Source organism: Chelonoidis abingdonii, chromosome 1 (assembly GCF_003597395.2).
Source record: "Chelonoidis abingdonii isolate Lonesome George chromosome 1, CheloAbing_2.0, whole genome shotgun sequence".
Taxonomy (NCBI): Eukaryota; Metazoa; Chordata; order Testudines; family Testudinidae; genus Chelonoidis; species Chelonoidis abingdonii.
The window spans coordinates 316,580,823-316,607,348 of record NC_133769.1 but is presented as its reverse complement, the minus strand read 5'-3'; the positions used below and the strand labels follow the sequence as shown (position 1 = coordinate 316,607,348).

Genomic DNA, 26,526 nt, shown 5'->3' with positions numbered 1-26,526 from the left:
TGCTACCTGGTCATTGATTCACACCTTTGCCTCACATTACGCATTGGTTCAGCAGTCCAGAGATGATGCAGCCTTTGGCTCAGCAGTTTTGCATTCTGCAACGTCTCACTCTGACCCCACCGCCTAGGTAAGGCTTGGGAATCACCTAATTAGAATCGATATGAGCAAGCACTAGAAGAAGAAAAGACAGTTACTCACCTTTGTAACTGTTGTTCTTCGAGATGTGTTGGTCATATCCATTCCAAACCCGCCCTCCTTCCCCACTGTCGGAGTAGCCAGCAAGAAGAACTGAAGGGCTATTGGGTCGGCAGGGGTATATATCCGGTGCTATAGTGGCTCCACTCCAGGGGGTGACCCAGCCGACCCACTGAGTGTTGCTAGGGTAAAAATCTTCTGACGAGCGTGCACGCGGTGCGTGCACACCTAATTGGAATGGATATGAGCAACACATCTCGAAGAACAACAGTTACAAAGGTGAGTAACAGTCTTCTTTGTGGGTCCAATTGTAGTAACTGTTGCATTTTTAAAAGTCTGTGAAGGGCCAGGTCAGTTAAGGACCAGGTTAACTTGTTAATTTTGCACATTAGATTCGGTTGCTTATTAAAGGGTTGGCAGCTGAACAAGAAGCTTCCTTATCTTCCTATCCTTTGGCCTAAATCTTGGCCAAAATGAAAATGGCTTTGAACTTGACCAAGTAGTAATGGGTCAAATTCATTCCTATGTATATGTACTAAAGTTACAGCAGAAATGAATTTGTCCCATTGGCTTACTGCCTCATTAGATTCAGTAATTAACCTATGCTTTAAATCACATAAACTGAAATGGGATGATATTTTATCAGCTTGTCTTTTTTCTCTAGACAGAGATGTTCTGAAGTTGAATTTCAGAGAGAAAAGTGATGCTTTTAATTGTATCATAATTAGGACAGGGGCTATGTTTTCCACAGTATTTGGAAAGTGCCTAGCACATTGCAGAATATAAATATGGGGGAAGAGTTCCTGGGCTTTTGTTCTGTAGAGAGACCTATTGTCAACTTGCAGGTGGTAGGAGTTTGGAGCTTGCTACCTCTCAAATGGATAATAAGCCAAACATTAAATACCGGTATTTTTAATAGTAGCTTTATTTATTCTTTTCCCCTCCCTAAGACAGACTTCTACCAAAAGCAATGATATATTTTTACACTTTTTTAATGATAAATAGAAGAAAAATGTGGTTTGCTATGCTATGACTGTTTCTGATGCTGTTCTGATTAGAATGCTGTTTGGTGTTCTTGCTCTACTTGATTTCTCTAAATTTGTATTTTACACTCTAATTTTCATCCTATAAAGTGCATAGTTGAGTATAGTAAGTTTTAATTTTTTTATTCAATTTGCTTACTAAAGCCACTTTTAACACAAGTGGCAACTTTCTTGCTTGTCTCTGCAAAAGACCAAGCAGTGACAGGATAGGTTAGGCACCATGCCTCTCCAAATAAGGAGATGCTTAGATTTGAGTCATAGGGGCAGGACAGGGCAGGAGAAACTTGAACTGCCCCTGCGTGTGCTTTACCTTTCCATTCTTCAGATAAATGGGTGTTTGTCCCCAGGGCCATCAGAGTGCATTTGGGCACTAAATTTATGCTGAAGAAAAGTCTAACTGAATTCCCATAATTGCCAGTTTTTCTGCTTCCACTGTTTGTTGTTGAAAATTTATTCTACAGATTATATTTTTTAAGGAGTTTTATGGAAATTGAAGTAATTTTAGAGAATAGCTCCTTATTTATTTATCGGAAACACTAATAAGATTTTTTTTACTATTAGGTGAGTGACTCCTATACTGAACAAATGAATTATGCTTACCTGTATTGGCGTGCCTTAGGAAAAAGAGAAAAGGTCTGTCTGCTTTGAAAATAGGAGTTCGAGATCTTTTTAATAGCACCATAGCTGCCATGCAAGACAGAGAAAACATTCACGTCAGTTTCAGTTTGCCTTCTCTGCGATAGAGCACCCTCATAAAACGCTTTGATTTTTACTATCCTAACCACCAAATTATTCAGCTGCCCTTACTGTGATAAAAATAAATGTAATGTTTGTTTAACCCAGCATAAAAAAATCACCCCAGATGAACAAGCAAGTAAGTTTGCAAGGATGAATTACACAGGTAATGCAGTGCTGTCTACTCACTGAGTAATTACGTCTGCTTGCCTTTGACTTTTAAGACTCACCACTGATATTTTTTTCATTGATAGTACTAATGCGTGGTCAAGAAATGAGTGCACCACTTGCCCTGTTCATAACCATCTATACATAGAGAGAGAGTTTACAGTAAATTGACAAATGATGCAAATTATCCCCTTTTTGCAGATGGGAAAAACAGGCACAGAGATATGAAGTGATCTGCCTGAGATCACACTGGAAGCTTATGGCAGACCCCTGAATTGAACCCTAATCTCCTGAATCCTAGTGCAGTGCCTGAACTATTAGACTACTTCCTCTCTGCAGTTATTTTCTTACTATCTATTTAACTTACATTTTTAAAGTTATAAAAATAAAAACCCTGTTTAACTATTGCTAGGGTTGTCAATTAATTGCAATTAACACACATGATTAACTCAAAAAAATTAATTGTGATTAATCGCACTGTTAAACAATAGAATGCCAATTGAAATTTATTAAATATTTTGGATGTTTTTCTACATTTTCAAATATATTGATTTCTCTCGACATACGCTTGTTGTGGGTTGGCCGATACATCCAGGTGGCGGTTCTGGTCGTCTGGCTCTGGTTTCGTCCCTCATTAGGCAGTCTTCTTTTCGATTCTTTGGGCTTTCCCCAGGAGCTGTCAACGTCCCTACGCGTATTTTGCTGCGGATAGGAAATTAGAGCCACGCCCCCTAACTACTCCCAGCGAGGAGAAACCTCTTGCACACCCCCCCCCACACCCGCGTCCCCGCACGCCCCGCCCCGACTGCCCCCAACCCGCCTGCCCGACATCCACCACAGCCACCCCCCCCCCACTCCGGCCCACACCCTCCCGCCCACCCACACTACCACCCGCCCCGCCCGCCCCCCCCGCTCGCTCACGCGCGCCTCCCGTCCAGCCCCCACCCGGCTGGCCCCCACACCCTCCCTCCCCCCCCTGTTCTGCCGGCCCCAGCATTTTCGTGCCCCCCAACCAGCATTAATTCAGCGGTCACCCCCCACAAAAAAAACGTCCACCCTGCTATCCTGAGCCCCCCCCTCCGACCTATCCCTGGGACTGGATTCCCACCTTCTTCCACCCCCCCGCACCCCTCTCTAAACAGAAATTACCCCTTTGCCTGGGTCCCCGTTCCGCTGCGGGATAGGTGTGACACACTCTTCTGCACCCCAACATCCTCATTCCCCAGCCCCACCTCAAGAGCCCCACTCCCCCCAGCGGTGACCCTCACCTCTCCACACCACCTCATCCCCCTCTTTCCACCGGGCCCCTCCCAGCATCCGATACATCACTCTGGCCGCACCCCGTATCTGCACCCCAGCTGGGACTTCTCACCCCTCCCACATCTCACCCCAATTTGTGAGCTTCATGGCTCACCAAGCAATTCCATACCAGGTGTGACCCTTGAGCCAAAAAGTTTGCGCCACCCCAGTCTAAGTTATATTGTTTATTTGAATTCAGTTATTTTTTGTACATAATTCTCCATTTGTTCAACTTTCATATAAAGAGATTGGACTACAGTAATGAGGGGCGGGGGGAATTGAAAATACTATTTTTTTAAGTGCAAGTATTTAATAAAAATATAAAGTGAGACTGTACACCTTTCTATTCTGTGTTGCTTATGTCCTGAGTGACTGGCTGAAGCAAGAAAAGCAGGTCTGAGTGACTGTAGGCTCTAAAGCAGGGGTGGCAAAGATGGCCTGGGAGCAAGTATCTGGGGCCCTTCAGAATTTTAAGCCGGCACTTGAGCTCCCACTGGCGGAGTCGGGGTTGGAGGCTTGCCCTGCTCCGGCACTCCAGCCAGAGAGCAGGGTTGGGGGCTTGCCTGCCCCTATGTTGCCATGGCTCCAACATAGCTCCTGGAAGCAGGGCTGTCCCCCACTGTCTGCTCCAACCCCAAGCACTGCCCCCACAACTCCCATTCGGCTGGGGACTACGGCCAATGGGAGCTGCAGGGGTGGCAATGTGGACAGGGCAGCATGCAGACTGTCTGGCTTGCGCCTCTGTTAGGAGCCAGATCGCAGGGACATGGCCACTGGCTTCTCAGGAGCGCTGTGGTAGAAGCCCACCCAGAGCTTGCACACTCTGCCCCCATTCTGCCCCCAACCCCTGCTCCCCGCCCTGACTTCCCCTTCACCTCATCTTAACCCCTTGTCCCAGTCCGGAGCACCTCTTCTCTACCCCAACTCCTCATCCCCAGCCCCACCCTCAGAGCCCCCACTTCCCACTTGACCCTCACCTCCTCCACACACACCTCATGCCCCCTCTTTCCACCGCCGGAGCCCCCTCCCACATCTCTGAAACTCACTCTGGCCGCTACCCCAGTAGTCTGGCACCCCCAGCTGGGACTTCTTCAGCCCCCTCCCAGCATCTCAACCCCAATTTTGTGAGGCATTCATGGCTCACCAAGCAATTTCCATAATACCAGGTGTGCACCCTGGTGAGACCAAAAAAGTTTTGCGCCACACCCAGATCTAGTAAAGGTTATATTGTTTTATTATTTTGAATTCAGGTTAATTTTTGGTGTACATAATTCTCCCATGTTGTTCAAACTTTCATGATAAAGAGATTTGGGACCTACTACACAGTAATGGGGAAGGGGGACGGGGGGGAATTGAAAAAATACTATTTTTTTTTACAGTGCAAAGTATTTAATAAAAATAAAATATAAATGTGAGCAACTGTACACCGCTTTCTATTCTGTGTTGCTAATTGAAATATATTTTGACAAGATGGTAGACAATGTAATTGAAATATATTTGAAAATGTAGAAAACGTCCAAAAAATTTAAATAAATGGTATTCTATTATTGTTTAACAGCCTGATTAATCATGATCAATTTTTTTAATCACTTGACAGCCCTAATAATTGCCCAAATGCATTTCTAGGTAGCTAGGTAATGTAACTGACCAAAAATTAACACATTTGTAGGCTTTTTATTTGCCAAAAATAATTTTAATCCAAGATGTATATTAAAAATACTTAACAAATCTAGTTTGATTAGAATGATTTCCTTCTTTCTCCTACAATCTAATTATTTCCAAATTTTTCTTTGCAATAAAATATATGACTAGACGTTCCAGGTTTTTAAGTAACCAGATCTTGTACACTTACATGTAGCTATAAACATGTTAAAACCAGCCATGACTGCTCTAGCAATGGAGTACAGGAAGAAGAGAACATCTTGGTAGCTAAAGAGAAAGTTAACCAGATAGAAGACAGAGTGATAGATAAGAACAATGGCAAAGACACTATCAAGCTGACCACATTTGGGACAGTAGAGAGAGTAGAGGAAAGCAGATGGTACTACCCTGAATATGTGCAGTACTAAATTTACAAATATTCTGGTACTGGCCCATTTGCTTTCTTTGCTGCCTTCACATTTGAAAAATCAAATGCACAACTACAACATGGGGAGTAATTGGGTAGGTGATAGTACCGCTGAAAAAGATCTGAGGGTTATAATTCATGACAAATTGGATGAGAGTCAGCAATGTGATGCAGCTGCAGAAAAGGCTAATATTCTGGTGTGTATTGATTGGAGTGTTGTACGTAAGACACAAGAAGTAATTGGCACGGGTGAGGCCTCAGCTGGAGTACTGCGTCCCATTCTACACACCACATGAGGCTATGTGTGGACAAATGGCAGACTGTAGAGGAGAGCAGCAAAAATGATAAAAGGTTTAGAAATGTGATTTATGAAGAAAAGTTTAAAAAGGGGGGAGGCGGTACATGTAGTCTTGAGAAAAGAAGACTGAGGGAGAACCTGATAAATCGTCAAGTGTGTTAAGGGCTGTTGTTAGGAGGACAATGAACAGTTATCCATGTTCGCTGAAGATGGGATAAAAAGTAATGGACTTAATCAGCAGTCAAGGAGATTTAGGTTAGATATAAGGAAATACTCTCTAACTTTAAGGGCAGCTAAACTCTGGAATAGGCTTCCAAAGGAGGTTACGGACTAACCATCATTGGAGGTTTTAAAAACCAGGCTGGACAAATGCCTGTCAAGGGATGGTGTAAGTATACTTGATTGTGCCACAGTGCAGGGGGGTGAATTTGTCTTCCTGAGGTTCCTCCAGCCCTACATTTCTATGATTCTATGACAGATTACTTTCCTACTCTTCCAGCCCTTCCTGAAGATCAACTCTATTTCTGAAAAGCAGTTCTTTTCAGTGGGCCTGCTCCTGCTGAAATTAATGGGACTTCCGTCATTGACTTCTCTGGGACTAAGACCAGGTGATATGTCTGCTGATTGCAGTTATGTTTAGTCTTTGATATGTAAACAATATAGGATAACTTCTATCTTCTATAGGGGATTTTACTGGAAACATTACAGGTATGTTAGTTTACCAATAAGGATGAGAACTTAGGTCAAGGAACTCAATCTTTGTCTCCACAGCAAAGTTAATTATATAGTGTGCATATGGAAACTAGCATCAAGATAATGCTACCACAGGCACATTGAGCCAGATCCTTAAGTGTGGATGAGCAATACTTGGTGCTAGACACAAGGGAAATAGACCAGATAAATGTGGCTTAAAGCCAACTTTATGTTTGCCTCATTTCAGTAGCAGCTGGGGACCAAATTAGTCCCTCCATATGCTGAAGCACCTTCAGAGTATTCCAGCCCACGACTGAAAAGCTGTAGCATGTTCCAGATATTCTACCAACACATTCCCTGTGCTGGGATAGCCAGCAGCAGGTGGCACAGACATGGATGTGCCTTCTCTGCACCACCTGGATATTCCCATATGCAAGGAGAATCCCCAGATGCCATGGTAGGGCTTTTGTGGCACAAAGATGATGGAGCAGGAATTGAAGACAATTACTTTTGACTCTTGCTATTTTAAAATTCGCAACATTCAAATAATATGAATGTAGAGTTTTTCTATTTACATATCAGTAGTTTTTGGTTTTATTTGCTTTAAAAACATATGGAAAGAACATTAATTTAAACCACAATCTATGCTGAAAGGTGGGATTTTGCATAGAAAACATTTTCCTTTAATGTAAAATTCCATCTGCCCCCAGAAACTGTTGCACATAGGAAATGCAACTCCAAATCAAGTGAGAAACTAAATCTGCAAAGCATGCACAAAGATGAAACTTCAAATCCTTAACTATAACATTATTGTAGTGCTTTCCTCAAAACACTGGCTCTATAAGCGAAGCGTGAAAGATCAGTTACCAGGGCACCATCTCAAAAAAATTGGGAGAGAGTGACAATGTTTCAGCACATAGAACATTATATATGATAGAGATAGATATAGATAGATAGATAAAATATGCAAAGTTGAGGGGAGGGAGAGGAATAGAAGACATAATGGAATATACTGACCTATTAAAAATAGGGGTGGAGGAGGCAGTAATGATGCTCCATGCCCCACAGCAAATGGTGCCTGTGTCAATTGCCTTTCATTAAAGTTACTTGAGCACAATAGAAGGTTTGAATTAAAAAAAAGATGGTTTTGGGTGCTGATAGTTCAGTGCTTGCTAATCTGAAAAATAGGTGGTTGGGTTTTTCTCAGACTATCCCATGTTGTTCCAAGACTAAACTTGAAAAGGAAAATGTTTTAAGAAAGTTATGAGCAACTGAAAATAGGAGGTAGAATGGAAATGGTTTATTAAATATGGGCCTAATTCATCAAAGCACATAGAGGTATATTTAACTTTGGAGTTAATAGGGCTTCAGTAAAGCACATGCTTGTGTGACTGGCTGAACAGGGATGGATTTAAGCATGTGTGAATTCCTTGTTAAATCAGGGCCTTTAATTATGACATTTGTTGCTCCTATGATATGGCTCAGATCCAAAACATTACTGAAGTTTGTATGTCTGATTTACCTGTAGCTCCTGATGCTTTTGTACCTTCTTCTGTCACTTCAATCTTTGCTTTATGAATAGCTTCTGAAATGTAAAGCCCGCCTTGCTCTAACAAACCAACCAAAAGTAAGTATTAATAGTTATTTGTTTGTCATTGTAAAATCAACACAACCCAGTTGAAAAAAAATTGAGACACTTCTATCTTAGCTTTTCTCTTATACTGCTTCTCATTCCCATAATATTGGAACTCCTAAAATCCTGTAGATACCAGACATTTAATCCAGGGTAGGTAGGACAGTTTTTGTTTGAATTACTAAATTCAGAGATGAATTTAGGCCAGTTAGTTAATTCCTCTTGCCTACATCTGATAGGATGTATTGGTTATTAAAGAGAGAACAGATAATGCATTTTATCTTAACCAAAAATGATGTCTGTAAATAGAATTTTCAAAAACAATTTCTGAATAATGATCAAAATAAACACATCTCCACTGCTGTCAAAACCCTTTAACCTGTGTAATTCATTGGTGACTTCTTAGGACATTCAGAATTTACAGAATAACTGCAGTTAGAATTCTTAATATGCTTTTACTAGGACCATTCACAATACGATCAGTTTGTGGAGTTACTAATTGCAGGTATTGTTTCTAACGTTGCTAGACAAACAGCAACACACATCAGAATATTTCCAACAAATGGCACTTATTTCTGCTGCTTTCTATCAAAAATGAATGCTGGTTGTAAACCAAGGCAATCCCTCCTTTAACCTTTTCTCTCATTTAATTTTAATTATTGTAAACTATTTACAAAATGGCGTTAACTAAAAAAATTGAATTACTTTGTAAAATTAGTCCAGTTTTTATGGAATGGTTAGTTTTCCAGGTATTTTACTGCAATAATGTAAAGTAATAACCCGCTGACTACAATCTACACAGTAGGTACAACCTTTCCTTTTGTCACAGATGTTCTCCACCAATCTCTTCCCTCCATGATGTTAAAATAAATTTTCTTCAAAAAGATGGTGGAGAGAGAAACTTGCCTGCATGGTGAGATTTCGTTTTACTCTTCTTGTCTACGGTGTAAATGTGTTGTAGGGAGGTGGTCTGGAGGAATGTGGGCCTCTGCCTCTGTCTCCCCATCTGTACACTGGGGATAGTACAGCTTATCTTACAAAGGGAGTTTAGGGCTCAATCAGTAAATAATATTTTGCTATATAAATGCTAAGTAAAGTAACCACTTGTCATTTGGGAGGCAGTGGTGTAGAGGTTATCAAGAACAGGACACAGTAGCATAACATCTGGGTTCTGTTCCCCTGCCTATCACTGGCTTGATGTGTGACCTTAAACAAGTCACTTGACTTTCTTCATGCCTCCATTTTCCTCATGTGAAACAGCAATAATAAGAGTTTCAGGGTAGCAGCCATGTTAGTCTGTATCCGCAAAAAGAACAGGAGTACTTGTGGCACCTTAGAGACTAACAAATTTATTTGAGCATAAGCTTTCATGGGCTACAGTCCACTTTACCGGATGCATGTAGTGGAAAATACAGTAGAAAGGAGGGGGGGGGGTTTATGCACACAGAAGAACTTGAAACAATGGGTGTTACCATACACACTATAAGGAGAGTGATCAGTTAAGGTGAGCTATTATCAGCAAGAGAGAAAAAGAACTGTTTGTAGTGGTAATCATTATCACTAAAAACAGTTTTCTCTCTCCTGCTGTAATAGCTCACCTTAACTGATCACTCTCCTTATAGTGTGTATGGTAACACCCATTGTTTCATGTTCTCTGTGTGCATACAACCCCCCACCCCTTTCTACTGTATTTTCCACTACATGCATCTGATGAAGTAGGCTGTAGCCCACGAAAGCTTATACTCAAATAAATTTGTTAGTCTCTAAGGTGCCACAAGCAATAATAATGTTTTCCCAGCTTTTTGAGACATGGTTTGAAGTTCTTCTATATAACACTACTACCAGTATAAATTGTCTGCAGTAGAACTTCAGAGTTACAAACACTTCAAGAAAGGAGGTGATTTGTCACTCTGAAATGATGGTAAAGAAATGTTATGGTGGTTCTTCCAAAAGTTTGCAACTGAACATTGACTTAATATGGCTTTGAAACTTTACTGTGCAGAAGAAAAATGCTGCTTTTCCTTTATTTTTGTAGTAGTTTACGTTTAACATAGTACTGTAGTGTACATGCTTTTTTTTTTTCTTTTCTGCTGCCTGATTGCATACTTCCAGCTTCAAATAAAGTGTGTGGTTGACTGCTCAGTTTGTAACTCTGGTGTTCAGAACTCTGAGGTTCTACTGTATTTATTACTGTTTGAAACATATTCTTCATACGCAAAGACAAGTTATTGGCTCAGTACCAGAGGAATGAGGTGAATTTATATGGCCTGTGATATACAGAAGATTAGACTAGATAATCTAATGATCACTTCTGGGTTTACAATCCGTTAATGTTATTAACGGTGAATTGATCCATATAGTGGTTTTTCAGCAGCCGCACCAGTATTACAAATGCTTAACAGCTGATAAAGCCTTTATCTCCACAGACAACTCTCTGATTGGATAGTTCTAAACATTTGTGGTTGTCAAAACCTGAAAGTGCAATAGCTGCAAAAAGATTAAATAACTATATAACTTAAGTATAGGTCAAGTACCACATGACCATCGGTTAGAAGTTCCACATAAAATTCTAGGTCTGGTTAGGGCTGTGCTGCAATTAAGTATTGTGGTATCATCTGCATCAAACTATTTTATCATGTATAAATGAGCACCTCAAAATTGATTTAAAACCAAATAAAGCCAAAAAATGTCACAGCTCTACAACAATTGAGAGAACACCTGCAGGGAAATGTCATTGTCATGATTGTTAAAGAATTTTTTTTCAATTTAGTAGCATCCATGAACAACTATGGAGGAGAACCTAGTCTAAAAGTTATCTGCCTACCTTATGGAGAACTAACTGCTGGTAAGAACAACATCAGAAGGCTAGTAAAAATAGGAGACCGATTTCTGTCCCCGTCTGCCAATGGTTTGCTGTGTGATCTTGAACAAGTCACTTAACCTTTCTTGTATCATTCACGCCAAGAACCTTTTGACACTAGAATTAGTTGAAAGATGCAACCAGCCCACTATTATCTGGTCATCCGTTTTAAGAATTTTGTTTTTAAAAGTCATTGGACTGAATCCTGATCTGTTACGTCAGTGTGTAAATCTGGAGTAACTCCAGAGATGTGTAATGAACAGAGTTTTTAGAGAGTTATAGTGATATAACAGATCTGAATCTGGCCCCTATTCTCTGAATAATCATTTTGCTAATGTGTAAGGCAATGGGAATCAGGCCCACTGCACTGCAGCTTATAAGCATGTGACAAGGTTTAAGGGATAAGATGGCATACAGTCTTTGTTTGCTTCCCTCCTGTTCTTTCATCTTCATGTACCCACCATGTAGACAACACTTGGATAAAACTTCAGAGAGGAACCATCCAGAGATTCCAGCCGGCAAGAGCAGGAACAGCCACTGCAGGGACCTTCAGACATTCACCAAACTTTTTACAAGTTTGACTGGACTTTCTCTGCCCCAGTGCTCATTGGCTGTTTGCTCTAACCCTCCTCCTAACCATCCCTCACTTCATACCTGCCCCTCTTATTCCCTTCTCTCCTGCCCGGTCTCCTTCATCCACCTTCCTTTCACTTTTCTTTCCACTTAGCTTATCCTTTCCTAACTAACCCTCTTTCCCCTTCCCCACCAAAAAACAGTGGAACTAAATGCTGAATTCTATCGGTAAGTGACCAACCAGTGGTTTGATTGTTCTTTCACTAATTCTAGTAGTCAGTAAGACTTCTTGGTATGAATGACAACTACCGAGTGTGTTGGGAACAATAAACTAATGCTGGGTCAACTAAGCAATCCAAAAAAACTCCCACAAAAACATGTTGAGCAGGAAGAATCACTGGTAAAAGAAAATAGAACTCTAAGAAAAGTGACACTTAGAAAGATTGCTGAGGATAGTTCTGTATCTACCAGAACAGTAGCTTCCCCATTCAATATTTATTATTATGGGTAAAAGTCAATTGCACTTCTTTTCTCCTTTGTGCCTGAGCCTGTAGGTCAACTCAGAATTATACTGTGGGGGAGGAGACAGGGAAAATAAAGACACCCTTAAATGATATAGCAGAGAAAATTTGAGAAAAAGTGCCACTCAAATTTTTATTAATCAAAAAGCACAATGGGAGTAAGTCATCAACAGTACAAAAGAAGGTCCCCAGTATGCTTTGGTCCATTGTAGTTCATCCTTCTTAAGCACTCATCCTATCTAAATAGCTGTTATACATATTTATAATGTGAACCATCGTGAACTTTAGTCAGCATATTAACACATCATTTCTAATTAACAAGGCATTGTGTGCAGTTAATTATCACATTATAATGAACAGGCACTCAAATTTAATAGGAGGTGAAAAACAAAATCTGTGCCATGAGCTTTGTCCCGTAGAAACAAACTTCCATCAGGAACTTCCTCTAAAGCAGTTTCCACTGTATTAGAAGATGGTCTTGTGACTAGGTCTCCATTTAATGACAATCACACACTGACCAGAATCATATTAGAAAGACCGAGAGTCTCACCATAAAATATCCAGTAAAGAGTCTTTGAATGCAAATGCCCAAATTCAAATTGTTTACCTTGCTGGAAGTGATATATGTCAGTCAAAGCACGTGGACAATTATGGAGTCTTTTAATATTAAATCAGGAAAAAACTTTCCAGTGAGCAGAATAACATCAGGGTTTTTGAGACTTGGTAGACGCTTTCTATCTTAACAACATGTGGTCTTGGGATATTGTGGTCTGGGTATTGCACCTCTGTCCCGATATAACACGAATTGGATATAATGCGGTAAAGCAGTGCTCTTGGCGGGGCTGCGCACTCCAGTGGATCAAAGAAAGTTCGATATAACACAGTTTCACCTATAACGCGGTAAGATTTTTTGGCTCCCGAGGACAGCGTTATATCGGGGTAGAGGTGTATTATGTTGATTGCTGGCTTGTGGGGCAGAAACAAAGGGAGGTTACAGGCATGCGTAAAGGTTGTTTGCATGAGTGACATCAAGACGCAGAATAAAAAGGCCTTTTACACCAATGTCAGTGACTGTGGAATGGCTATTTAGAACCAGTAACACATGCTTGATCTGCAGCAATCTTTGTAGACTTCAGCCAGCACCTAAGCAAACACATTCCAGCAATGTTCTGTCTCACGGGCTTTAATCTCTAAAAAAATCTTTCCCCACTACCAGATTTTGCTTAACCTAAAATGCAGTAGTTTGAAAGAAATTAGAATCTGGATTGTGTTTTTAATTTTCATGGAGCCAGAAGTAATTAATACCGAAGGATCAGCTCTCTTGAATCAGTCAAACAAATATCATATGAACATCTCCAACAAATCTATACACTGAGTGATCATTTCCTATATGGGGAATAATCTTACCTGAAATACCTTTAAAATCAGCCTCAGTTGGATCAAACATGTCTGTAATTCCCAAGGCAGGTAAAACCATTTTTAAGTCAAAGTGACTTTGAATTCTGAATCTAAAATTAACACAGTAGATTTCATTTAAATATATACATGAACTTTGCATTTGCTCCCATTTGTGCTTTCTTTTTTTTAAAATTGTAATAAATTTGGTTGTAGGTAGGAATGCATCTGCAAAACATTAGCTTGGAAAAAGAACATTAATGCATAGAACATTTTTCAGTGTTTCATCAGCATGGGGAATGTAAGCTTTTCTGTGCTGATCGATGTGCTAAGTACATCCAGGAAATACCCTCTCTCTTTTGTACCGAGGTGGTACATCCTAACATTCTATTTGTTTGAAAAGTAGTGTTGGGGTCATGTGCAAATTCTGGCACTACTGAAAGGCTGGATTGATGGAGCGTGTGAACTTGCCCTGTACACAGAAGAAATGCAATAATTGGTGATCGGTGCTGGAGCGCCATTTAAGATTTCTAATATTAAAAACACATAGTAAAATACTTAAAAATATTTAGACAATTTTTTTTAAGTTTTCTTTATGAAGCAAAAATGGGCACAATTTTTTTCCCTTTGTACATTTTTAAAGTGTTGTTGTATCCCAAATAAACGTCTTGCATATAATTAGGACTTGAAGAATCAAATTCAAGTTGTTTTTTAAAAAAATAAATAGTTCTTTAGTTATAATGTATAACAGCTGTTCTCAAACTGGAGGTTGGGACCCCAAAGTGGGTTGCAAACCCTTTTTAATGAGGTTGCCAGGGCTGGCGTTAGACTTGCTGGGGCCTAGGGCTGAAGCCCTGAGGACTTCAGCCCTGGGTGGACAGATGTCCTATATATCATTGGTTATGCCTATAATAATGTACACATCACAACTCTGACAATAAAAGATATGGTTAGAGGAGGGCCAAGCCCTCAGGAAGGAGAGTATCACTTACCTAGGTAGGAAAATATCCATCTTCATTCTTTTTAAGCTGTTGGCCCAAACAGTGATGATTTTAGCTGAGAGATGTGACTCAATATGGGACAGAGATGTCCTCCTATCACTGGGAAGCACCACAAACATGCTGACTGTCTCCCCCAGGTAAGGCAACTCGGCTACACTGAACCGCTCCAGCAATGCGGTGTGGAACTGACCTGTGGGTTTGAAAACATAATCCTTGGCATCACTCAAGGGAAAAAGCAGATCTGAAGAACTAGCTGGCTCAAGACATTAGTACGAGGATACAGAGCTTTTCACCACTAAGTCACTGGCTTGAAGGCAGACCAGGTTGTTAATAAATGAAGATCACTGGCTCATGTGAACTGAGTTAATGGTCTCAATCTACTTCCGAGCAGACAGGTGACCACACAGCACATTTGCTAATACAAATAGCGATAACTGACATCCTTTGTGGCTGGCTCAGTGGCCAGTCCAGTGGAGCATGGTGATTTAGCTGTCTTCTCGCCCTAAAGATACTCCCTTTGGGTCAGGGTTGAGGAACTTTGGTGAGAGTGGGTGAGTTTACAATGTGACTGGTCTTACAACAGCTGTTTTTGAATAAATAGATGACTTCATTCTCCAGCTCTTTCAATATAGCACCTTTCAGCAGAACTACACTAGAAAAAAAAATGAAAAGAAAAAGTAGCTCCTGTTTGACTCAGTGAGAAGTACTTTGCCCAAAGCACTCATCCATACACCCAAATCAATAGCACAGGTTAAGCTGCTTTCAAGAAGCACACAGCTTTATTGAACTACAAAGCATTTAAAACCTGTCAAATTCAGACAAAAATCTTTAAACCTATAACCACAAAAAAGGATACAACTTAATGGACTTTCAAATAAATAATTGGTTAGGGAACAGGGTGCAGCATCCATTAATTGAGGTGTCATTAATATTAACCAGTTACTATCTGCATCACATACATGCAAATATAACTTTTTGCAGTACAATATCACAGCCCTGCTAAACCCACTTTAAGGAGCCACTGTTCCAATGGAATAATGGCATGTCTAAGAACAACTCTTGCAGTGGTCAGCACAGAGGAGACGTTAAATATAGCAGCTGATGCTTTAAGAGTTGAGGTGTTTAGATTATTTTGACTCAATGATCATTAGTTTATTTGCAGTGTCTCAAATACTGGTGTATAACCATAATGTCTATATAAGTAATTGGCTGCATATCATTACAAAATGTCAGTAAGGTTTAGTTGGTAGTGCTCATTACTTCTGAAAATCATGAGTTCCAGTACAGCAGTAGGATTTAGATTCTAACCCAGTGTAGCCTTTGCAATATGCACAAGAGAGGGTGCTGCACTGTTAATGACACACTTCTATCCAGGAGATGTTAAAATATCAACTGTGCTTCCTGTTGTCCTCAAATAGCTCTCCAGGCAAAGAGATCTCTCACTTTTCAGATCAAGCAGGGAAAAATCCCAGTGTTCTGCTCAACATTCCATCTCTCAATGAGAGTCCAATCCTACTCCCACTGAAGTCAGCAGGAGTTTTGCCATTTACTTCAGCGAGGGCAGGTTTGAAACCTAAAACAAGATCTCATGTTCAAGCCTGTGATACTGTAGGACATTCCTGGCTCCTACTTTTGCCTTCAGTCATCATTAAACTACAGTATCTATCTCAGAAGAAGTTTGGATAGAAGCAGATCGCACACAGGTTTTATATGTCAGAGAAAAGGTCTATTTCAGCACTATTATATTTTGGTGTTTTCCCAAAGTGCTTTCCTCCCTGTTTGCGTGCAGCACGTAGCACATTGCAGGCAGTGCTGGAAGTAAATAAATTAAAAATGTATGTGGTTTACGATATTGTTTCATACATCAGATATGGCATGAAAAGTAGTTACCATAATTGACTTCAGCCGTGTGGCACATTATGGGCACTTTCAGGGTGATGCCATCCGCAGTGGTAAAAGGCAAGGACTGAGTATCTGTGAAAGAGAGTTTCTTTTGCCACATGCTTTTGAAATGCATGGTGCTCACCAAAGCCATCTGAGTAAGTGGTGAACCAACTGTATCCAGATGTATGCAGTCTGCATCTCCACCTGCATAAGAAAAGGAGAAGAATTATATTCTCACTCACACTCTCTCTCTCTCTCTCTCTCTCTCATTTTTTAAGTGACTTTATACATAGGACCAAATTATCAGATTATTTTTTCCAAACTCTTCTGAATCTTTTTGTCCTGATGTGCTACAAAAGTGGCCAAGTCACAGAGGTGAGCATTCTACCTGCAACAAATTGGATCAGGCTGACATCTGTTTCGTACTTTTGTTCATATTTGAGCTCAGAAAAATTAGCGTATTCCTTACTTTTTCTTGGCAGAGACTTAGGAGGTTTTTCACCTTTGTCTGCAGCTTGGGGCCTGGGTCACTTGCTGGTTTGAACTAGAATAAATGTTGGAGTCTCTGTAACTTTAAATCTTTAAGCCAAGATTTGAGGACTTCAGTAACTCAGCCAGAGGTTAGGGGTCTATAACAGGAGTGGTGGATGAGGTTGCATAGCCTGTGATGTGCAGAAAGTCAGACTAGATGGTCATGATGGTCCCTTCTGACCTTAAAATCTCTAAGAAGGGTAAATTTTAAGAGTCTTAAATGACTCCATAACTGCTTCTAGCAATAATGAAAAAAGTGTGGCTAAATCTATGTGCAATAAGTGGAATGTGAAATTATGCCTCGAGACTTTGGTAGTGTCAATGATAGAAAAGAGGCCTTAGGCATGGTTGTGTCCTCTTTGCCATGAAATAAGGGCTCTAGTGTGAAGTTTTCTAACTGCTCGTGCCATTTTATTCACCTCCTTACTATGAAAGCCATTGGCAGTGTCAAAAAATATAGGAAAATGTTATCAAAGTGCGAGCTGACATTGTCAACAATGTTCCCTGGAGCAATCAATTTTTATCATAAAGTCCTGTTATAGTTCTGGTTGAGGCAGATAGAGGAGACTTTTCAAGAGCAACTAGTATCAACTTCAACATGCATGTTTAAAATCACATTAGTTATCTGCTGATCAAGTTGATGGGCAAATTCATCCCTAGTATAACTTATGCAAAATCAGTGGCATGAACCAGTGATTAATTTGGCCCAGTGATTCTAATGGCTTACAGTCAATTTTTCATTGATTGGATTTAGTTTCATTAACATAAGAACAGCCATACTGGGTCAGACCAAAGGTCCATCTAGCCCAGTATTCTGTCTACTGACAGTGGCCAATACCAAGTACCCCAGAGGCAGTGAACCTAACAGGCAATGATCAAGTGATCTCTCTCCTGCCATCCATCTCCATCCTCTGACAAACAGAGGCTAGGGACACCATTCCTTACCCATCCTGGCTAATAGCCATTAATGGACTTAACCTCCATCCATGAATTATCCAATTCTTCTTTTAAACGCTGTTATAGTCCTAGCCTTCACAACCTCCTCAGGTAAGGAGTTCCACAAGTTGACTGTGCGCTGCGTGAAGAAGAACTTCCTTGTATTTGTTTTAAACCTGCTGCCTATTAAACTTCCTGGTCGTGTAAAGGAATAAAGTTATTTAATTTAATCTTCTATTTTCACTGTACAAACTAATGGGTCAATACTACAGCCACCTACTACTGAGTGTACTGGAAGTATTCATCATGGTGAATAATACACTCAGTGATAGTTGGGAAAATTTGGGTTTTAGCTAATTATTCTTAGAACATCCCTGCTAGGTCAATGATATTATCCCCATTTTACTAAGCAAGGGACTAAGGCAGACTGGTTAAGGGCTTGATCCCATAATCCTTTATTTAGGTACCTAGACTTACTTCAGTCTTGCCTAAGGTTATGCTGTGAGGCAATATCAGAGTTGTGATTAGTGCACAGGCATTACTGGTTCCCAGCCTTGTGTTCAAGACCGCTAAACTGTGCCTTTCTGTAGAGAGCATAGACTAAACATTATTACATTTGGTTAAACACTAAAGTGTTAACTGCTGGTATCTGTACAGTTTTTATTATTACAGCCAGGTCCTACATAATCATCTCTATTAGTTATTTTACCTTCAGTGTTACTGGTAACCCATTCATTTATCTGTGCAGCAGTGCTGTTAGGCTCACTGAAGTTGATTTTTTGCAGGCTGCTGTTTGCCCAGAGTGCAGTATGTTCAATGAAGTCAGGAGACAGGTGAACTCCAGCTTGCACAAATAGGGCACATGCCAGCTGAACCACAGGCCCTTGGCTAGAATTGGTCACTTCTTCGTATCCAGTATGCAAGAAGTCTTGCATTTTAGGATCTGCCAGATCGGAGACAAATCAATGCTGTAATTCTCATGTTGAACTTGAAATAGCAAAAATAAAGTGTCAATGATAATTCATTGCCGAGAAAGTTGTCAGCACTTAACAAATAACAATGGACCATTTCTTCCTATGTGATTGCAACAGCACTTAACATAATAGGGTTCCAATGCTGACTGGGCCCTCTGGATGCTACAACAAGGTAAAGTAATTCAAAATTCAAGTATGTGGAACTATAAGTGAGGCGGAGACTATTGCCTAGGGATATCCTGCAATGTGTTGTACGTACCGAGAGCTTTCTGTAGCAAAACACAAATGACATTAATAGAAAGAACAAAGTCCACCAATGCTCCCCCCTCACTGCACTCACAGGCAAATGACTGTGTGGCCACGATCACTTAATTCTAAGGGATGAACCCTGCTACTGCTCCAAAGGAAAGTGAAGAAAGCCTAAGAGGTACCTTCCGACGTGCTTTGGTGGACAAATTTCTTCCTAATGTTAAATTTGGCTGCTATTTCCACTCTGTGCATGTGAGCAAGAATCACTGTAGCTACAGATCTAATCTATGTCTACCTGCAGGTGCCATGGCTGTTCAGGTAACTGCCCATCTGTTTCATAGGAAGTTGATGAGAATTCAAAACACTGATTAAATTCAGAGAGAAAAAGCCTTTCTGTGTATTTAACCCAAGCTCTGTAGTGTTACTGCTTGTAGCTGTATGATACATGTTACCTTAGAAATTGTTATATTGCGGCTGCACTAAGTAGTTGATCTTACATCACATTCTATTTGCTCTTGTTTTAAAAAAATACTCTGCTTCATTGGGGGTCACTGTGTATCCCCACTTACGCCATCTGCTCCAAGAGCTGAGCTGCCAAACTGTGTAACACAACTGTAGCCACTTGTGGGAGGAGAGGAGGAAATACAGTAGTGCTTGTGCTAACATGACATTTTTGGCTCCATCTATATAAGACAGTGCATCCCCCATCTGAGTTCCTTCTCTGCTGCCAGAGACCTAAACAGAATTCTCTCTTTTTATTGTTAGTTCCTCCATCAGCCCTTTTGGCCACAGCTTTGCACTGGGTGCTTATGTTCAGTGGTTTATTCACCACAACCCACAATCCTTTTTCAGTCTCATAGACTTTAAGGCCAGAAGGGACCATGGTGATCATCTAATCTGACCTCCTGCACATTGCAGGCCACAGAACCTCACTTACCACTCCTGTGATAGCCCCATAACCTGTGGCTGAGTTACTGAAGTCCTCAAATCATGATTTAAAGATTTCAAGTTACAGACAATCCATGATTTACTCTATTTAAAATTGCAAGTGACCTGTGCCCCACGCAGCAGAGGAAGGCGAAACTGGGTCTCTCCCATTCTGACCTGGGGGAAAATTCCTTCCGGATACCAAATATGACAATCAGACCCTGAGCATGTGGACAAGACCCACCAGCCAGACACCTGGAAAAGAATTCTTTGAAGTAGCTCAGAGCCCTCTCCATCTAGCGTCCCATTGCCAGCCATTGGAGATATTTGCTAACAGCAGTCACAGATCGGCTACATGCCATTGTGAGCAGTCTTATCATACCATCCTCTCCACAAACTTATCAAGCTCAGTCCTGAAGCCAGTTAGGTTTTTTTGCCCCCACTGCTCCCCTTGGAAGGCTGTTGCAGAACTTCACTCCTATGCTATTTGGAAATCATTGTCTAATTTCAATCCTAAACTTGTTACATCTATTTATTCTTGTCAACATTGCTGCTTAACTTAAATAACTCCTCTCTCCCCGTGGTATTTATTCCTCTGATGTATTTATAGTCACTGCTTTCCAGGATGGAGTTCCCCACCTGGTAAAGAGAGCTGACAGTCTTTGTTCCTAGATAGATGCATTTATATTTAGCCATATTCAGTGGTGAGCTGGAGCCGATTCCCACCAGTCCCCAAGAACTGGTTGCTAAAATTAGACCTCCGTGGAGAGCCAGTTGTTAAAGGGCCAGGGGGTGGGCAAAGAACTCTGATCCATGGGCTGGACCATCCTGTTGCTCCCAGGATTCCCAGCTGGGGAGGCTGAGGTCCCCTGGCCCCTCCCCTGTTTTCCCCCACCTGCAGTGTGACCAGCTGCCGGCACCAGCTGGACAGCTGAGCTGAGCTCCTGAGTCGTCCTGCTGCTTTGAGCTGCAGGCAAGGTAAGGGGAGGGGGGCGGGCTGCAAGCTCCAGGGCCGCAGGGGAGGCAATTTTCCCCAGGCCCTGCATGGGTCCCTGGCCGCACGAGTATGTCTCCCCCTCACCCCCCACTTTAAATCAGAACTTTTTATAGGGAACCGGTTGTTAAGATTTTGGCAGCTCATCACTGGCCATATTAAAACTTACATTGTTTGCTTGTGCCCATCTTACCAAGCAAGCCAGATTACTCTGTATCAGTGATCTGTCCTCCCACAATTTTTGTGTCATTGCAAACTTTATCAATGCAAACTTTGTTTTCTTCCACATCATTGATAAAAATACCAAACAGTGTAGGGCCAAGAACCAATCTCTGTGGAGCCCCCAACGGTAACACATCTGCTTAGTGATGATTCCCTGTTTACATTCACATTTTGAGACCTAGCAGTTAGCCAGGTTTTAATCCATTTAATATGTGCCATGTTCATTTTATATTGTTGTAGTTTTTTAATCAAAATGTCATGCTCAGCCAGGGGAGTCCTGTTTATACTTAAATGTCAAAAGATGTTTATACTTAACAGCACAAGTCTCTTTTTGCATCTCTCTCTACTATTACCTGGGGGGGACTAAGCCCCCTGGAAGATCAAACGGATTATTTGTTGCTTCTGGGGAGAGGTAGAAGGGGGAGCCTATTAGTAACAAGCTCTTTCCCACTTGATTACGAGTTGTATTGAACTTTGTTACTTTTTTGCCAAAAAATCAGTGCATACTACTAGGGCCACAGTTGCTTCTGTAGCATTTCTGAGCTAGGTTCCTATTGTAGAGATTTACAAAGCAGCTACATGTAGTTCTGACACACTTTCACTAAGTGCTAGTTCTTGGATTTGGTATCGCGCGGCAATGCTTGTGTGGCTAGGCAGTGTTGCAATCTACTTTTTCCTAGAACTCCTTGCCTGCTGTCCTTTGATGGTGGCATCACTTGCTAAACTCTCATTCGTGAGAATTCACAGAGGCTCTTGAAGAAAGTTAGAAACTGTTGTTCTTTAAGAGTTGCCTCTGTGCAGTCCTTACCAACCCACCCTCCCCGTTGTCTCAGCGTTCTTTGTATTTCAGGACTCCGCAGGCTAGGGAGAAGGAACTAAGATTGTCAGGGAGGTGCACTTCCTTTTATAAATGGAGCCAATGATCTCATTCTAATAGGAGAGGGCTACTGCACCACCAGTGAACATGGCTTTATTCTACAGTTCTGGAGCTCAACACTAGAGGCACTAGATAAATGGGAAGGCATAGAGGCAACTCTTGAAGAACAACAGTTATAAATACGTAACCCTTCTTTTATACATTCTTGGTTTTGGTTTGGTCACCATAAAGTTTTTGAAGTCTTAAAATACAATAATACTTAGCATCTAAATTAATCTAAAAGCACCCTATAAGAACTAGGGTGTTATTAGTAGCATTAAAATACAATCCACTAAGTTTCATTTCATCTGTAAGAGGAATGCTGGGGGAGGGAAAACTTCAGAGCTTCACCTTCTGGAATCTTCCCTAAATCATTCTGTTGAGGGGATGCACACACATGTTTGATGCCCTTAAATCTCAGATTTTGGGACTGTGCTGGAAGCACAGCACTGTCATTAAAGAAGCCTTTGCTTCTACATTGGCTCCGGGACCTCCTGCTTTCCCCTCAAATGGAGACGTGGTGCCAACGCTTCCTCTGCCAGCAGCTCTTTCCAGAATCCCTTCTGAAAGGGGGAAAGTGTCTACTGCAACAGGAAGGGGGCCGTGGGCTGCACGGATTTCTCCATGGAGTTAAGGGAGGGCAAGGTTGTGCCCAACCTTTTCCTGCCCCATTCCACAGGGTCTTGGACTATTGTGTATCCTCTGAGGAGTCAGAGGTAGAGGAGAATGATGCTGCGGAAGTGGTGATACCCAGCCTACCCAGTATAAAGAAAAGGATAGCGTCTGGAAGACAAGCTCCCCCTTGGGCTTAACACACAAAATTAACTTGCATAAACCTAAAATACACTTAGCAGGACACTGTCAAGTCCAATTTGGATTTATACAGAGATTTTGCTTCAATTTATTTTTACGGAATCTAAAACCACTAAAAATGTGTCAATGAAATTCTCTGTTAACAAATTCTAATTGAAACAGGTTTTTATTTTGTAAATGGATTAACATCCCCCTGAAGTGTTTGCAACTTAAACACAGCAGCACTTTGCTAGTGCAGGAGAACCTGGGACAATGATTGGCTTGAATTAAATACAAACACAAATGAACATTACTAGCTTCTTTACCACTTTTCAAAGGGGGAGAAATCCAAAAAGGAAACACATAGCATAAATGGGGAAAAGCAAAGTAGATTTTTTCAAAATATTCTTCCCATTTGAATAAGCAGAGGTGGCGTTTGTTATTATTTATTATTTCATTGTGGTATAGCAATGCCTAGAGACTCAATGGAAATAAGGGCTCCATTGTGCTAGGCACAACTACAAACACATAATAAGCAATCCTTGTCTCAAAGAGCTTCAATCTAATTGGACATGACAAAGGGTGGGAGGAGAAACACAAGGATAGAGAGCTGAAGTGACTTGCTACAGATCACACAGCCAGTTAATAGCAGAATAAGGACTAGAACCTAATTTTCCTGATTGCCAAACCTATGTCCTATGAACAGGATCCTTCTGCCTCTCAGTGGGGACATTTTAAGTATATGGGGCCAAATTCCAAATTGGCCAGTTTACATCACCTGAGAATCCAGTACATGATTTTTAACCTAATGGTGTCCCTTTAATAACCTGCATGAAGACTAATACAGCTTAGTGTTAAAACTTAGCTCTGTTACTCTTTAAGGGGAAAATATTGAATTCCTTGAACAGATGTCAAGAAGAATCAGATATTTTTTAGGTGTAAAGTGCCTTTCTCATGTGTTTTGCATTAGTATGCTAGTGTTTGGCAAGCTCCCATGTGGATGTAAAAACTCAAAGATGGTAAAATAAGAAGCAGATGTTTTATGAGATGCAGTATCCTCAGCTTGTAACCTTAGTAACACCAACAATCTTAGCTAACCAAAGTTCTGAATTTTTACTTGTAGGCTAGTTCAAAACTGCTTTCAGATATTTTATTTTATATTTATTATTCAGATAGACAAATCTTTAGACATTATTTTGCTCAACCAGCCTGTGCTAGAACAGATATTAGAAAAGCTGCAGCACATTAAAAGAGGTTATTAAAGTCAGGGAAAGCTGATTCTCCCTAAAGAATGATTGAACTTTCAATGGATACTGATGGCTATCGGAGTAGTTTTTGGCAGATTGGTGCATTTTTGTACCATATCCCTCATCATAGTTAAAGGCAGAGCTACAAAAATGTTAGCACCAAAGTATAATAGAGGAATGCAGTTTTCTATCTCATATGTATGTCAGTGAGTTGGTTTCAGTCATCTCAAGGAAAATGTTTATTTGATCTATTTCTGCTGGATTTAGCCAAACATGCCATTTGGGGAAATGGGTTTTCTTTCTGGAAGTTCATTATTGCTGCAGATTGGTCATAGTTGCAATTCTGATGTATTTTCACATTAAACACAAGTAAGTTTACCTGAAGTCAGAAACCTATGTGGTTTGTGATGTGTACAACTAAAACTAATGCCAGCCTTTCCTCGGGGATGTTCCATTTTGTTAATATTATCCACAGCAAGGAAGGAAGGAAGGAAGGAAAACATTGAAACAAGTAATAGGTTTCACCAATCAGTGGAAAACCCCTTCAGTGCTATTTGTCACTTTTTATACGGATGGGACCATTTCCTTAATTTCATTATCTAGTCCATTTTCTAAAGCTCTCTCAATAATTAAGTCCCTAAGAGGCAAAGTGTATGGCAAATAGCAAGGTACAATGCTTACATAAAAGAGTATTGGGTAAAAATAACTTGACTGAATTGTAGCAAAATGGCATCATTGCAAGTAATACCTTTGTTTCATAGGGTATTTGTGCTGTAGATCTTGTGTGTGTGAGAGGCAGAGAAAATATATAGCAGCTATAGTTTTTTTCTGTATATAATAGCTGGATTGAGCTGGAATGGTTATTTCTGAATACAAATGCTTTACAGAAAGGCAATAATGACTATGTAAGGTTACAGAACACAACATAGCAATCTCTATAAATTTTAACTTTTACCTTCATGTGATGAAAATAAATGTCATCCTTAAGAATACTGATAGCTCAAAAGCTGGCACAGTATGTATAAGCTACAAATTTTGAAGATGAGACAGTCATCTGTTTTCTATAACCAGTGTGAAGATCATGAAAAATAGCTATGGATATATTGTGTCAGGTGGTAGGATAAATCTTTGGTTAAAATGAAAAGAAAATCCTGAGAATCCAACATTAGTTTAGCTGGAGTTGCATGTTCCTTCCAGATCTTCATTTTTTTAATGTAATTGTTTTAAAGTGTAATAGAAAGAGTGAGCACTGCTCAGAAAGTAGGAAGAATACATACATACGTATCACTGGTTAAACAGTTCCTACAGTTCAGTCAAATATGGAAAAAAACAATTCAGTACGAGCTCTTACAGATCTTGTTAATTAGAAAGAAGTTTAGCTTGATTGTGCAATTGCTTTCTCCTTAGTCAAGGAAGCGGTAGTGTGAATTTATGACACAATGCAGACCAGTTATGGCTAAAAAATAATTTGTCTAACTGCACATTACCATGGACGCTGTACCCAAGAGCATTTTCCAGCTGCATAAAGGTGTTTCCTCGAGCTCCAAACTGCAGTAGCCCCAAAGAAATAGACACACTTGCTGGTGCAACTATCAAGTTAGTTCTGTTCTCTGGTTCTGCTAATCGGTGGTAGAGATTGATGTCAAATTCAGTTTTCAATTCCTTTAGCTCATCATAAGGGTCACAGCTTCCACTGGTTAGGAAGCAAGAGTACAGAACGAGCACAGTGAAGACAAGGGGCAACATGAAGGCACCCTATGGAATATCTCCCACAGATAATTACACCTGTAATTAACAATGCGAACAGTCAGAAAATGATAGGGACAGATGACATGTGAACTATTGCTTTATAGGCTCATTAAGCTGAGACTTACTGTGGAAATAAATACTGGTAAAGAACCTACCAAGGCACAGTCTAATTGATGTCACGCTTAAGGAAAATATCTTTGGACGCTGATATGCTTTCACCAGCTAACAATGTCCAGTCTTCAAGACCGCAGCCAGTATAGCAACTCTTATTTTGATGGTTGACCATTACAATACGTGTGACCCAGAGATGTGCCCACAAAAAAATTATTCATACTCCATGGTGTGAAAAGCAGCTGTCCAGCATATTAACTAACTGTTCAATTCTGATTTTGATTCCTTGATATTTATTAAGCTACAATTTTGACTCTTGAGTACTTACAGGCTCTGTATCAATTGGCTGCTCCATCTATAATTAGATACCTAAATAAAAGTGATCAGTTTTCAAAGGTGCTGGACATCCACAGCACCCATTGACTTCCACTGGGAGCGGTGGTACTGAGTACCAGGCTTGAGAATTTTGGACTTAGTGTGCAAAAATCTGCAGCCAAGGCATCCCTCCCAAA

General features: G+C 40.6%; 1 protein-coding gene across 1 annotated transcript; it reads right to left on the bottom strand.

Moving 5' to 3' along the window:
- Window positions 1–1,758: 1,758 nt before the first annotated feature.
- Window positions 1,759–25,900, bottom strand: SERPINE3 (serpin family E member 3). The gene is made up of 7 exons (XM_032766082.2): window positions 25,642–25,900; window positions 18,543–18,776; window positions 16,373–16,570; window positions 14,474–14,672; window positions 13,494–13,594; window positions 8,022–8,108; window positions 1,759–1,922 (listed from the first exon to the last, which is right to left on the bottom strand). Exons 1-7 carry the CDS (start codon window positions 25,898–25,900, stop codon window positions 1,759–1,761), a joined length of 1,242 nt encoding a protein of 413 aa, XP_032621973.2.
- Window positions 25,901–26,526: the final 626 nt, after the last annotated feature.